The sequence below is a fragment of the Pseudochaenichthys georgianus genome, chromosome 13 (genome assembly GCF_902827115.2).
Source record: "Pseudochaenichthys georgianus chromosome 13, fPseGeo1.2, whole genome shotgun sequence".
Taxonomy (NCBI): Eukaryota; Metazoa; Chordata; class Actinopteri; order Perciformes; family Channichthyidae; genus Pseudochaenichthys; species Pseudochaenichthys georgianus.
This window is the reverse complement of record NC_047515.1, coordinates 7,340,276-7,354,151: the sequence shown is the minus strand read 5'-3', so window position 1 is coordinate 7,354,151 and position 13,876 is coordinate 7,340,276. Positions and strand designations below refer to the sequence as shown.

The following is a 13,876-nucleotide window of genomic DNA, read 5'->3' as shown; positions in this document are numbered from 1 at the left end:
AACAAATGAAGTGGACCTCTGATTGTATTGAATAGATAGGCGGTTTCTAGATGGAAAAACGATTTGCTTCTGTTTTTAAAGCCAGTACCAAAATTCTAGACAATATTACTTCACTTTATAGAACTTATCCGTATTTGAATCCTCAATTTGATAGATTTTGAAAACTTAGCCAGATACTTTACTATTGTTATTAATTGATTGGATTGTGTCTGCTCTTAATCAAGGCAGTTCAGTACATTTCTCCATCACCATTTGGATTAAACGGGTAGGTGTTGATCTGGCTAGACTCTTTGTTTGTAGAAGATCTTGGTGCGCCAGCGCTTTTTGTTTTATCCCGTCCAGGAGACCAACCTGCCAGACATTACTACTGCTTCCCTCAACGTCATTTAGCTTAGCCTTTAGCCTCTGGTTGTCTCCTCTAGCAAACTGCAATAGGCAAACAACCTTTTTCACCATGACTTAGAACAAATAACACAATGTAGCACAGCAGTTCTATGCTCTTGAATTGACTGGTCTTGGACTTCTGCTCTTTGGGACAATGTGTGCATTTTGTCACTGCACCAAATGGGAACCATGGCTGTATAACATTTTCTGCAAATCCTTGAAGTAAATATTGCAATTAGGATTCATCATCTGGGGATCTTGGACATCTTTTTCAAATGCGATGGCAATGAATCCAATAGTTGTTCAGATATTTCAAATAAAATGTGAAAATACCAAGATGAAAATGTTTCCTCTTTTAGCCTCTCACCTCTCGTGTAAATATGTAATAGTCTGAGATAGCTGCATGTAGTTAATTGGCTGAGACATTCATCTGTCCCGTTACTCCATGGGCTCTTACAGATTTGAAGCAGAACCACCTCCGGGTCACCAGCAGGTCAGAAGCTACCGGAACTGGAACCCTCCTTTGCTCGGAAATCTCCCCGATGACTTTCTGCGGATCCTACCGCAACAGTTGGACAGTATCAAGGTAAACAACGTCGGCTCGATGTTGAATGCATCTGGTTGTTTATTTATATGTCTTAATGCAGTTACATTTTAATTTGTAATAATTTGGAAAATACACATTTTCCTTATAAAATGCAGTATAAAAGCCAGTGTTCTTTTCAAACCTAGTGCTTTGTTAACAGAAATACAAATGTCAGTTACATGAGTCGAGGAGTCTTCAAATCATGTCCAAAACGATCCCTGTAAAGTACATATAGCAGCAGATGCGCAATACTAACTAATATCCGGTCCTGCTTTACCTCAACAGAGCTCTCAGAGCAGTCTATGCCAGCCTTCATCATCCTCAGCTTCTTCCCTAAGCCAATGGACAGCCCAGTCTGCTTCTCAGCCCGGAGGTGCAGGGACCCCTGGAGGTTCAGGTTTGACGACAGGAGCCTCGGAGCAAGACAAGAAACTCAAGCAGTATCTGGAGGACGAGCGCATCGCCTTGTTCCTGCAGAACGAGGAGTTTATGAAAGAGCTGCAGCGCAACCGCGAGTTCCTCATGGCCTTAGAGAGAGGTATGACTCAGTACACAGGTCACTCCATGCAACACAACTATGCTCATGAGGTCAGTGGCAACAGCTGATTTGAAAGGTAAAGTATTGTACACACGATAGTAGTCACTGCAAATGTGACTACTATCTAGTGATTAAGATATTTAACATAAATTATTGAGATACTGACAAGTCCTTGAGGTTGTTATCCTAAAATGTTCCCCGTGTAGTTTTCTCCTCTAGTATTGCTATGGACCTGTTGTTCTATCAGATAATCCACATTCAAAGGACACTTGGCTGACACAGAACAGTCAGTTTATGTTTTGGTTCAAGTCAACTTGTCCGGGGAGATTTCAATGTACTGTACAAATGGTGAAGAATTCCAGATAAATATTATCTGTCTTTAATATTGAGTTTAAAAACATGCTTTGTCATCAAAGCATGTTATCATCATGGCATGTAGATTTATATTTTTTTTCAAGAGGCTTAGGGGGAATTATTATTTCGACTCTACGACCGGAGAGATTTAATTTGTGTCGGACTTGATCAGAGTTTCCCCGCCAAGTGTGGTAAATGACCGCTCACATAAACACTACACACTGTGAGGGTTGCACACTTTCCCACTGATCTATGGGTGGTGGTAACGCACCTAATAATGCTGCTATGTACCAGATGAGGAATGAATAAGAAGACTGAAAGCTACTTAACATGAATTGACCAATACCGGATTTAAAATACAAAAAGCTGCTTGGAAACTATTTGACAGGAAGGACAGACGATGGATTTTGGCGAGTTACACTGACATAAAGTATACCAGTTTATAAACATTGGGATGGTACACAAGACAACTCCACAGGGCACCTTTTAAAAGCTTTTTTTGCCGTTATTGCCATAATTTGACTTGATGCAAGTCCTATGCTTTTTGTCAAAGTAATACAACTTAAATGTATGATTACAATGTCCAATGTACAGAGTTAAGACTTTCATGGAATTTCTCATTTCACACTAAAGCATTTATTTTTTAGTTAAACTAATTATGGATACAAATACAATATTCTTCCTATTCCATTTAAGCACAGCCATATCTAGCAGTGGAGCTAGCTTTTAATTGCTGGCGTTTATTTAATTATTGTGCATTTCTTAGATTTTCTTTACTTTGACAAAATGAATTCCTTATGTCTCCATTTGTCACATTCTTACATTACTCAGCTTATAATCAAGGTGCTTCCATTGTTTGTAGTAGTTACATTTAGACGCCCACACTATTTTGAAAGGATGGACTTAAAATAAATTTGAAAATGAATGCAAATGTTCTTTATTAGGGTTTGAAAACTAAATGGAGAAAGTAAATGTCTAATGTTCAGATCCGAACTTAAAAGTTCACACAATCAGTCAGTCTTTAAAAAGTTAAACAGCATAGACATGATGACCAACAACATTTTTGGACAGTAAATAATACTACTTCCCACTTTAGAGATTGTTTAATACAGTGAAATGTTTTTGTCAGCGATGGAAATGCTAACGTTTTAGCTAAATGCTTGCCTTGGCTGTTTAGATATACTGAAATGGAGGTTCAGGACTCGGGTGGTTCTACCATCTTGATCCCTCACATCAGTGGTCATAACATCTGCTCTCTGTTTTTAGATCGCTTGAAGTATGAATCAAAGAAATCAAAGTCTCATCATTCATCTAGTATGGAGAGTTGCACAGGTAGATATCAAGCTTCCTCTGCCAAGCTCTTTGCACACTGAACTCTACTGAACAGGGAATGGGAATTGGTGCATTCTGGGGCGTCACTGCCGTCTTTGGAGGATAGCGACGATAGCAACGTCTGCAGCCATCAATATCTATCAGCTTTTCACCAGTCATTTTTAAGATTTTTTTGTATCCAAAATGAAAAATGTATGCGCAGAATATGAAATCTTAAGAGAGAGAAGTTCTTGGTTTAAGAATCTTGACAACTTGCCACCAATCGCTGATGCAGATGTCAGCACCTCTCCGTGGCTCCGAGTTAGCGCCTACATCTTCCGGTAATTAAAAAAATGTTAAATCTCCTGTCTAATTTACAAACAGGTGGGTACAGTACCTATGGACCCAAGGACAGTACAATCACACAATGATACAATCATTCGGACACAAGTGAGATAGTTATTGCTAACTGAATGCTAACCCAAAAAAATCTGTTTATCATTAATCTAATGATATATTTAATTATATTGCGACATTTCATGTTTTATATCGTATTCCCTGTGTAGTGGTCCGTGTTACTTTAGTTAGCTAATTTTTGAAAACTAAACCGTTAGCAGACAGCTGCCACCCAACAAATGTATCATCTGCTTCCCTGTTAGCTTCCCATGCTAGCTATGTCTTACTGATCAGGTTTCCATCTTGGAAAAGTATCGAATGTATTCATATGGGCATTTTATTTTAATTGTTATCTTTGGATTGTCTGTTACAGCCAACCACACAACAGTGCCTGTCGACCATGTTTTAAACGCTTATTTGATAGGGTTAAGGCTATACTTTGCTCACCGTAATGGTTAGTCAATTGGTATCCTTCAAAGATGTCCGACTTGCCATTGATGCCGTCACCTTCCCATTCCCTATACTTTGGGTTTTGTCTCTGCATTCACTGTGAGAGTTGTTTGTTGTGTGAAGGATTTGCACTACTATAAATACCTGCTACTACAGTTGAAGCGTGTGTGTCAGTACATCAGTGTGTGTGTGTGTTTCTGTGTTCAGGAGAACAGTACTCCGCAGCTTCAACGGACACCGTCTCAGATGAAGCCATGTTCAGAGACAAACTCAATCACATGGGCAAATGTAAGTCAATTACGTCACACGACTGATATTTCACTCAAATTAGCATTTCCTATTGTAGTGGCTGACCTAGGATCTTTGTCTCCTCTAGCAACCAGAAAGAAGCTGTTTGAAATTGCCAGAACGTTCTCAGAAAAGACAAAGCGCAGAAAGTCCAAAAGGAAGATGCTCCTTAAGCACCACTCGTATCCTTTGCTTTACCTCGAGCATATACTAACCCTAACCCACCTGTTTTAAGCTTGTAGCCAAATCACATTTATTTACCACAGCTGTTAAGAATTTAAAAAAAGTGAAGGATCATCTTCCATTACTGATCTGACTGTGAGTCCATCAATTGTGAGGCTGATTGTTTTCTTAACTAAGCTCCTTTCCAGATTGGGAACAGCCAACTCTACGGCAAATCTCCTGGACGACGTGGAGGCAAACCCCTGTGGTAAGGACCGCATGTCATCCAAACAATGTAACATGGAGCTTTTGTCACAAAGCAGCGTCTACCAAGGTCTCGTGTCCCCATAGTGTATTGTTCTCACCTTGTTTAAGAGAGCTTCATCCCCTCGCCTTAACTGTTTGTTTTACAATGTTTTGTCTCCATTACAACCAACTGGAAGATTTTTGTTCTCAAACTTTAAATTGAGCTTTACCTCTTAATCTGATGTCTCTGTTCCAGAGGAAGATGGTCAGCCCAGAAGAACTAACACTCAGGAACAGAATGAGCAGCGCCATGAGCCAGTAGTATGGTAAGTAATCCCAGTTTCTATAGACTAATGCTGCTTCTCAATTTACGTACTTCTGTATTTATATCTGCCGTTTTGGGCACATAAGTGCGTCCCAATTCAAAGTATGACAGAATGCACAGTGAGTACCTGGATGCCACTCAATAACAGTGAAGCAGTGTGGAACGCTGGACACTTCTGCCACTCTACGACCGCCATCTTCCTATAACTATAATTCTCAAAGCAATATCACCAAAATAAAAGATATGCCATGGATTATGATGCATCTCATTTGTCATACCATTTAACAAGATCATCTCAAGTTGAAATGTTTACTGTTAAGTTTTGCTTCAAAAACTACGTATTACCATGTTACAAATCCTTGAGCTAAGTCCTTACGTGGGCCACATGCACTGCAGGGGCCACATGTACTAAAGCGGAGTCCTTACTGCAGGGGCCACATGTACTAAAGCTGAGTCCTTACTGCAGGGGCCACATGTACTAAAGCTGAGTCCTTACTGCAGGGGCCACATGTACTAAAGCTGAGTCCTTATTGCAGGGGCCACATGTACTAAAGCTGAGTCCTTACTGCAGGGGCCACATGTACTAAAGCTGAGTCCTTACTGCAGGGGCCACATGTACTAAAGCTGAGTCCTTACTGCAAGGGCCACATGTACTAAAGCTGAGTCCTTATATGGGCCACATGTACTAAAGCTGAGTCCTTACTGCAGGGGCCACATGTACTAAAGCTGAGTCCTTATATGGGCCACATGTACTAAAGCTGAGTCCTTACTGCAGGGGCCACATGTACTAAAGCTGAGTCCTTACTGCAGGGGCCACATGTACTAAAGCTGAGTCCTTATATGGGCCACATGTACTAAAGCTGAGTCCTTACTGCAGGGGCCACATGTACTAAAGCTGAGTCCTTACTGCAGGGGCCACATGTACTAAAGCTGAGTCCTTATATGGGCCACATGTACTAAAGCTGAGTCCTTACTGCAGGGGCCACATGTACTAAAGCTGAGTCCTTACTGCAGGGGCCACATGTACTAAAGCTGAGTCCTTATATGGGCCACATGTACTAAAGCTGAGTCCTTATATGGGCCACATGTACTAAAGCTGAGTCCTTACTGCAGGGGCCACATGTACTAAAGCTGAGTCCTTATATGGGCCACATGTACTGCAGGGGCCACATGTACTAAAGCTGAGTCCTTACTGCAGGGGCCACATGTACTAAAGCTGAGTCCTTACTGCAGGGGCCACATGTACTAAAGCTGAGTCCTTATTGCAGGGGCCACATGTACTAAAGCTGAGTCCTTATATGGGCCACATGTACTGCAGGGGCCACATGTACTAAAGCTGAGTCCTTACTGCAGGGGCCACATGTACTAAAGCTGAGTCCTTACTGCAGGGGCCACATGTACTAAAGCTGAGTCCTTACTGCAGGGGCCACATGTACTAAAGCTGAGTCCTTATTGCAGGGGCCACATGTACTAAAGCTGAGTCCTTATATGGGCCACATGTACTGCAGGGGCCACATGTACTAAAGCTGAGTCCTTACTGCAGGGGCCACATGTACTAAAGCTGAGTCCTTACTGCAGGGGCCACATGTACTAAAGCTGAGTCCTTACTGCAGGGGCCACATGTACTGCAGGGGCCACGTTTACCGAAGATGCTCATTCATTGTTTGATTTTATGATGGAAACCCATATCAGACAGACTCGTCTACATTTCAGATCCTCCTGTGCTGCACCATATCAGGGTTACCATGGCGACGGCAGCATGACCCATGGGAGCCGGCCTTGCAGCTCTTCCTGTCTCCCCCTGCTCCCCCACCCTAATCCGATACCAGACAATGTAAGGCCCAGGGAGAAGGGGAACGACATTATAACACTTTGTTAACATATCATTTGAAACGTAAAGGTAAAAGCATTAGTCCTGACAGTATTCACCGGCTTCCTTTAACCCAGTGACGGAACACTTCTACCATATGAACCTTTCTTACTCACACACTGTGTATCTGACTGCGAACCACAGGCATTTCAGATGCTTTCTATACACTAAACCATGTAGAGCTTTTTTACCATGTGTTCTTAATCAATGTTTTTCCATGTCCGGGGTTACGTAAGTGACAGAATATTGCGGCCATTAAAGTTGTGGCTGCCCAGATGTCAACACTTTGTATCAAACTGATTACATTTAAAGGATCGTTTTTCGGACAGCGACGAAGCAGCTTATTGGTTTGCTCTGTTTGCAAGGTGAAAACGATGTCATTCATACTGTAGCATAGAACACTACAACAACACCAGGATGACAGATAATGAGCAGAAAGACATGACAACCTCTCTACTATGTTTCAATAGAATAGAGTATAGCAGGGATGACTTCTAAACCCTCTTTACCAGACTAGTGGTAAATACAAGCTTACGAGATTTTTGCGCTTTGTCCTACGACATATAATACGTCAGTAAATACCCAACTGGTAAACGTCTGAAGCTTTAATGTGTCTTAAAAGGAGAAGCTAAATAAGACTACTAAACGTCAAGGACGAGTTCGCCTTAGGCTAAGCGGTGTAGACAAAAAGTTATGTTATGGTGAAGTAGTATGATTATAGCATTAAGTTAGCTACTTCTGCCGTTAGCATTATACTTCAACTTTTATAAAAATAGTCTCAATATGTGGAGATTATCATTCCAATCAAAATGTGTAAACTTCATAAGATGTGTTTGCCACAGATCTAAGATTCCAAAATCCAATGGAAAAACCCCATTGCTTCTCTTTTAGGTAGCCCTCACTTCAGGATTAGCTTAGAAAAACACTCAATCCCTTCACCACTGTATTACTTTATACAAATAGTTATAACTCAGGTCACAGTCTAAAGGCAAATGTGTTAATAGCTCAGAATGAACATACTTTAAGGAAGGGGCCCTGAAGGCATCACAATGTGAAGAGAGAAGATGAAATAGTGCTGTGTGGTTGGAGGAGGGTCAATTTGTGTGAAGTACACGGAGGCCTTCAGGGTGTGATATAAGCATATGGTGAATATACCATGGTAAAACACCTGCTGCTTCCCCACACAGCCATAGCATTAGATTGATTAAGATGAAAAGGAGCATGATGTGGAATTTGTTCGGTTAGCAGCATACCATTTTTACATTTTGATGGCCCCCATTTGTAATTGGAGCAAAGCAGCGGTGGCCTAGAAAGGGATGGACAAATAGAGTAAAATAGTCCCGCCTTTGGATGTGTTCTCATGGTGGAAAGCCAGTGAGGGCTCTCGGCTTCGTTTCTGCGCTAGTGCAGGTGGCAGGTTTAAAGAAACAGCCCCCCCCTCCTCCAGGACATCATTACTGTCAACATCTACCTCCTCCTACCCAGACCTTTGCATTTCAAGGTCATGGGGGTTCAGTTTTTAGACCTTCTTCTGGGACATCATTGTACTTTACCTTGGGGAATGGCATTGTTCTCACCTGGCCTTTTGAAGCAAACTAAGAGTCTGAATCCACTGCTCTGCTCTCCATTCATTGCTCCGCTGTATTCTGACAGGTTTCCTGAACTCCTAAGATGTTATGAAGATAAGAAATATCTTCCAGACCTTTTTTTGCCATATTCTTTAATGTCCCCCGAGTCTTTGAGCAAATCATGTGTTTGTTGATCTCATCTTTGCGAGCTCAGAGGAACACGAGTGATATAAATGTCTCTTGGAGGATAAAGTATCTAAAAGGTGATTGGAGGATCACCCTGTGAACACTCATTCTGATACGATGTGGACAAGAGTAAAGACAGAACAAAAGAAAAACACAAAATGACTTGATATGTAACGGTAGATGTGAAACTAGCATGGGTAAAGGTGTAAGAGGTGTGATGTAGCCTGTGTGAACAGGCAGAGTTGGAGAACGAGTAAAATTCTCCCTTTGTGCATAAAATGTTTTGTTTCCACCTCAGAAAATATCCACAAATGTACCTTTCTGGAAAAGTTTTCACAGTTTTGTGTGTGTTATCTATCTCCTTTTGATTAAACTACTTACATGTGTTATCTGATTATTTAGGGATGAGCGAAGTTTGATGTCTGAAAGTGATTTATAGTAAGTAATTGGACCATTCCAGTGTTAATGCATGTTTTAGACCATTTAATATAAGTCATGTACACACAACTTTACTTGTAAAGCTAATTTCTCACTATTTTTATAAAAAAAATATATCATGTGACTGGAGGGAGACAACTGTTGTGAGAAACCCACACAGAGATCTCGCTAACTCTCAATGGGCATTTCAGTATTTTTCAAAGTAGCAGCAGATTTTTCTCACTGAAACGCTCGGATGAGAAACCTGCTGTTGACTCTTAATGAAGGCTAATGTAGCTCTGTGTCCTGGAACGTGTTTATCACTATTGTGAGAATATATTTTGTCAATGTTGTGTTTACAGTACTGCTGCCACCAGGCTGAAACATGCAGAAACACGAGGAGTAGTCATGTATTATATACTGTGTGTGTAGGGGGCAGCAGTGCTTCATCATAATAAACTGTCTCATTTCTCATTCACACTATTTCCTAAAGTTCACTTTAAAAACGACATTTTCAACAAGTTGTTTGGCAACTCGAAGTGCAACAGCTTAGCTTCATTTAACAGAGCAAGCTAGCAGCGGAGGAAACTGTAGAAACACAACTAGCTAGCTGTTTTCACTGTGAGGCTCTGCGCCCAACATCGCGGTGGGCAAATTCAGTTTAAGAAATGGTGGCCAGGGCCCAGTAGTTCAAAACTTTTAATCTCAATCAGATTTTGAAATCCAATTTTTTGTGATCCAGGATCAGACAACTCGGCCAGATTTTGTCCCAGTATTTCAAAGCAATTCAGGATAGGATCACCCTTATCCAGATTCAGACTTTTCAAGATGACTAGATCCTGAATATCAGTGCTTTAAACCCCTCTGGTGGGATCAAGATAATCGATTTGTTGTCGATTTGAACTATCCGTTTTGAAGATTTGATCCAGATTAAAGCTTGGATTTGATGTCCTGATCTGATCGGATATCAAAGTGATCCTAATCCTGTTTTTTGGTTTTGAACTACCCAAAATCCAAATCTGATCCGATCAGATAGGGATTAAACGTTTTTGAACTACTGGGCCCTGGTGCTCTTAATGTTCAAAATATTTCAACTTTGTCCTCAATTGTTGCTGACTTTCCAACGCACAAACTCAGATAACCGCTGTATGTAGCGATGCAAGCTAGCAGGGGAGGTAATGATAGAAACAAAATGTAGCTAGCTGTATTCACCGGTTTTTCGCTGCATAGCCTCGCAGTTAAAACGGATAGTTAAGTCTTTTATTTCTATCATTACCTTCCCTGCTAGCTTGCTCAAAGGGCAAATCGTTTTTCATGTGAAGGCAGCTTAATGAACTTTAAAAACCAACACATTGAAACGCTGAGAGACTGTACTAGTGTGTCATTTCAATCACAACAAATATAATGTAATTCTTTTAAACAAAGATAAAGAGAGCCGGTAAACGCAGCATTACGGATGGCTGGCTCTTGATTGTAGGTCCTGACCTCTCACCCAGCCACCGGAACAACTCCCATATCATCGGGCCAAAAAAGGAGCCTTCTCACAGCACACTCTTTAAAGTAAAAATTGTTTCAAGAAGTTATTAAGTGTAAATAACTACTTTAACTAGTCTCCATTCCATGAGGTGTCCTGTGAGTAGGCTCACCGACATGCCGCTGTCGTCCCTAATGTTTAATCCAGTTGAGCGTTTCAAAATGTCTGCTGTGAACCGGGGTCCACTGAAAAAAGATGAGTAGATGTATTGAAATGTCAAACAGCTTGAGTTGTCTGGAGCATGTGTGCGTCTGGTTTGTGTCGTGGTGTGTTAGTGGGTCGATTCTTCTTAAGGAAAACTTGTTGATGTCTTCTCCTCTCAGGGAAACCCACCCAGATTATTCTCCTCAATTCCCCCTTGATTACTTCCCCTCCATGAGTCTTCCTCAACACAGCATAGGTGGTCACAAATGTAAGACACTATTTTGCAGCTCTCGCAGTTTATTTAGTTATTGGGACGTTTTTCTGCGGAGTTGTTGAAACAAACGTAGGTCACATGATGCCAGACAATGATGGGAGTGTAGTTCCAGTAAAGAGCACAGGCTTCGGGAAGTGTCGGAAAGCCTATGCTGTGTTCACACCGGACGCGATGCGAATATTCGCTTTGCTCTTATCGCATCGCTCTAAACCATAGACTGTATATATAAAGCTCTAAACGCTCGATTTTCACCGCGGTGTCAGCTGTGTTTACTCGCATCTTTCAAACAAGACGCGCTGGCTCGGGGGCTACAAACAACTACAACACAATGAACATATTTTACCGTGATTTAATTGTAATACACGTTTCTAAATGATGCCGAAGTAACAACATACTGATACCGGTTAGTAAAAACCATGAATTAATGCTTTGACAAGTCTGCAGACAAGATGGCGAAAAACCTTTTAAGGGTCATTCCAGAATTGGAGGACATTTCATGTCCCTTGTAAGGGAAACTTCTGCTTCAATGGAGAGTCAGGACTGAGAGAGACACGGGACGAGCAGGAGTTCTGATGTCAAACACTGGGATTTAATACAAGCATCGGCCGGAGAATTCATATCACAAGTCACAGCAGCCAAAGGTTCTGACTGCACGGGTGCGTTGTCATGTCAATTCTGATCACCCTCTCATCTTGGCAGACCTTTTAACTAGCTTCACTAAGAGTCAATCCACATATTGGGGGAAGGTGTGCGTGACCACCTGGAGGCACTGAATCACTTATTTGACTATGGCTCTGTGACCGAGAGTTGACCGGTCATAAAACTGATAATGTCAGCAATAGCTGAGACTTCCCATTCCTTAAGACAGATAACAGACTTAGTCTTCGTCGTAAATGTCAACAGGCCGAAAGGTCAAATATCTTAAGTAAAGACAAAATTAATCCCTAACGTCCCCCATATAAAAAATCGAATAATCCATGCCAAAAATGCTAAAACATGCACTTGTTGTGTTAAACATACTTGTCTTGAGACAAAATGTATATAAAGTTGTAGAAAAAGTGGTTTCAAAATATTATTTAAATGATCAAATAGCTCTCGAACATCCCCTAAAATGACATTTTTCTCTTGTCCCCACTTCTTGGGGACCAACTTGCATGTCAAATATAACATTTAAAATAGGGATTTTATTTACTTTTTTTGGTATTATTCTATTGATATATGTCTCTTGTAATGGTAAAATCAATTTTTTAAATCATAAACATATTTTAAATAACAGTAATTTTGCACAGAAGGTGTGTCCCTCAACATGCGTTCAACCCTGTTACCGAAACCTTTTTAGATTGGCACAGGAAGTGAAAACTGTAAGTCAGATGACACAGTGGAAGTCACATCAGCAAGCCATGTGCTAGTGCCAGGTAGAGCAAAACTAAGTCCTCTCTTTTATTTTTCATATTTTTACAATCTTTTCAGTCTTAAAAGAGTGTGGCACTCTGACCCACTCAACCCTGTTACTGATATTATCAGAATAAAGCATATTAATTTCAAAGTTATATTTCTTGCATTAGATATCCAAGTGTGTCCTTGCCTTGAAAGTAGCATTACATGCTACATCTAGCAATAATTCCTGAGGTTAAAGCTCAAATTAGCATTGATTTTCAACCCTGTTACTTTCAACCCTGTTACTATAATTAGAGTAACCGGGGTAATTCTTCATTGGAAAATATACATTTGATGCCTAGCTGGGCAAATCACTTTTGTTGATGGTTTATTGTCTGTTTTTCCTAAATACATAAAAAAAAATTATAAAATAAAAGGTTCATTTTTCAAAAATGTTGGTGTCTAAATTGTCCTCCAATTCTGGAATGACCCTTAAAATTCGTGTTTTCTGAATGGAGATCGGATCGACCAGGCTAAGCTAACGTTGTATATACTCCGTCCAAACTCATAACAACGGCCTACAGACATAAATAAACCAGCGACTGTATTCACCATGACACAGACAGTCTGTGGTTTGTACTCGTTTAACTTTTGTCTAGTTTCTTTCTGAAAATTGAACTTGAGCGTTTGTCGCGGCCCCCTTCAATCGCCTCAATCGTGCCGCGGAATTCGCGTCCACCGCTTCATGCTCGCCGTCGGAGCGAATTCGCGTCTGTCCGCGCCTCTGCATTGGCTTAACGAACATCGCATCGCGTCCGGTGTGAACGCAGGATTACATCTAAACAGCCAGAGCTAAATGTATTTTTGGTATTACCTTTAAAGATGGTCTGTCATTTATAATCGCACAGTTTCTAATGCTCAAGTATAGTTCAATATCCCTTTTGTTTTAAATCTTGAAGAGGTGTGAGTTTTAAGAGATGCACTTCATACACTTCCTAAAGTTACATTTAAAGCAATGTAAAGTATTAAAAGCTTTCTAAAATGTTTTTCTTTTCAATTTAAATCAATGTAAGGTTTCAATTAATCTAATATTTTATAATTTTTATATTGCACAGTTTTGTTGTAATTCCTTAAACACACACACGTAAATGGGTCTATCTTTGTTACTTTTAGTTATCAAAATGCCAAACGGAAGAAACAAACCACGAAAGGAACTCTACAACTGTATTTGTGAAGAAGCTGAAGATAGACATGTTTTTTCCCCCAATGTTTGTAAAGCTTGTTATTGATTTAATTTCTTCACAGGTTTTCTTTTACGCAAGGAAACATGTGAGCCCGGATATCCTTTTGTTGTACCCTGTCGGATTTGTTTGAGTTATATTGTAAATATATTACCATGATCATTAAAGGTTTTTCTATAAAGTAAAATGTGTTGTCCACTGTGATTTTGTTTGCACAGAATTATA

At 40.5% G+C, this 13,876-nt stretch overlaps 1 protein-coding gene across 2 annotated transcripts in view; it reads left to right on the top strand.

Annotated features, from left to right (window-relative positions):
* The window catches only part of cuedc1b (CUE domain containing 1b), a 36,553-nt gene extending 22,715 nt beyond the window's left edge, over positions 1-13,838 (top strand). For both annotated transcript variants that reach the window (XM_034096809.2, XM_034096810.2), the window contains exons 4-11: positions 844-970; positions 1,256-1,508; positions 3,129-3,194; positions 4,227-4,307; positions 4,396-4,489; positions 4,679-4,737; positions 4,972-5,041; positions 6,754-13,838. In XM_034096809.2, the coding sequence (XP_033952700.1) occupies positions 844-970; positions 1,256-1,508; positions 3,129-3,194; positions 4,227-4,307; positions 4,396-4,489; positions 4,679-4,737; positions 4,972-5,041; position 6,754 (751 nt within the window). In that variant the 3' untranslated portion in view covers positions 6,755-13,838. The remainder of the gene's footprint in view (positions 1-843; positions 971-1,255; positions 1,509-3,128; positions 3,195-4,226; positions 4,308-4,395; positions 4,490-4,678; positions 4,738-4,971; positions 5,042-6,753) is intronic.
* Positions 13,839-13,876: the final 38 nt, after the last annotated feature.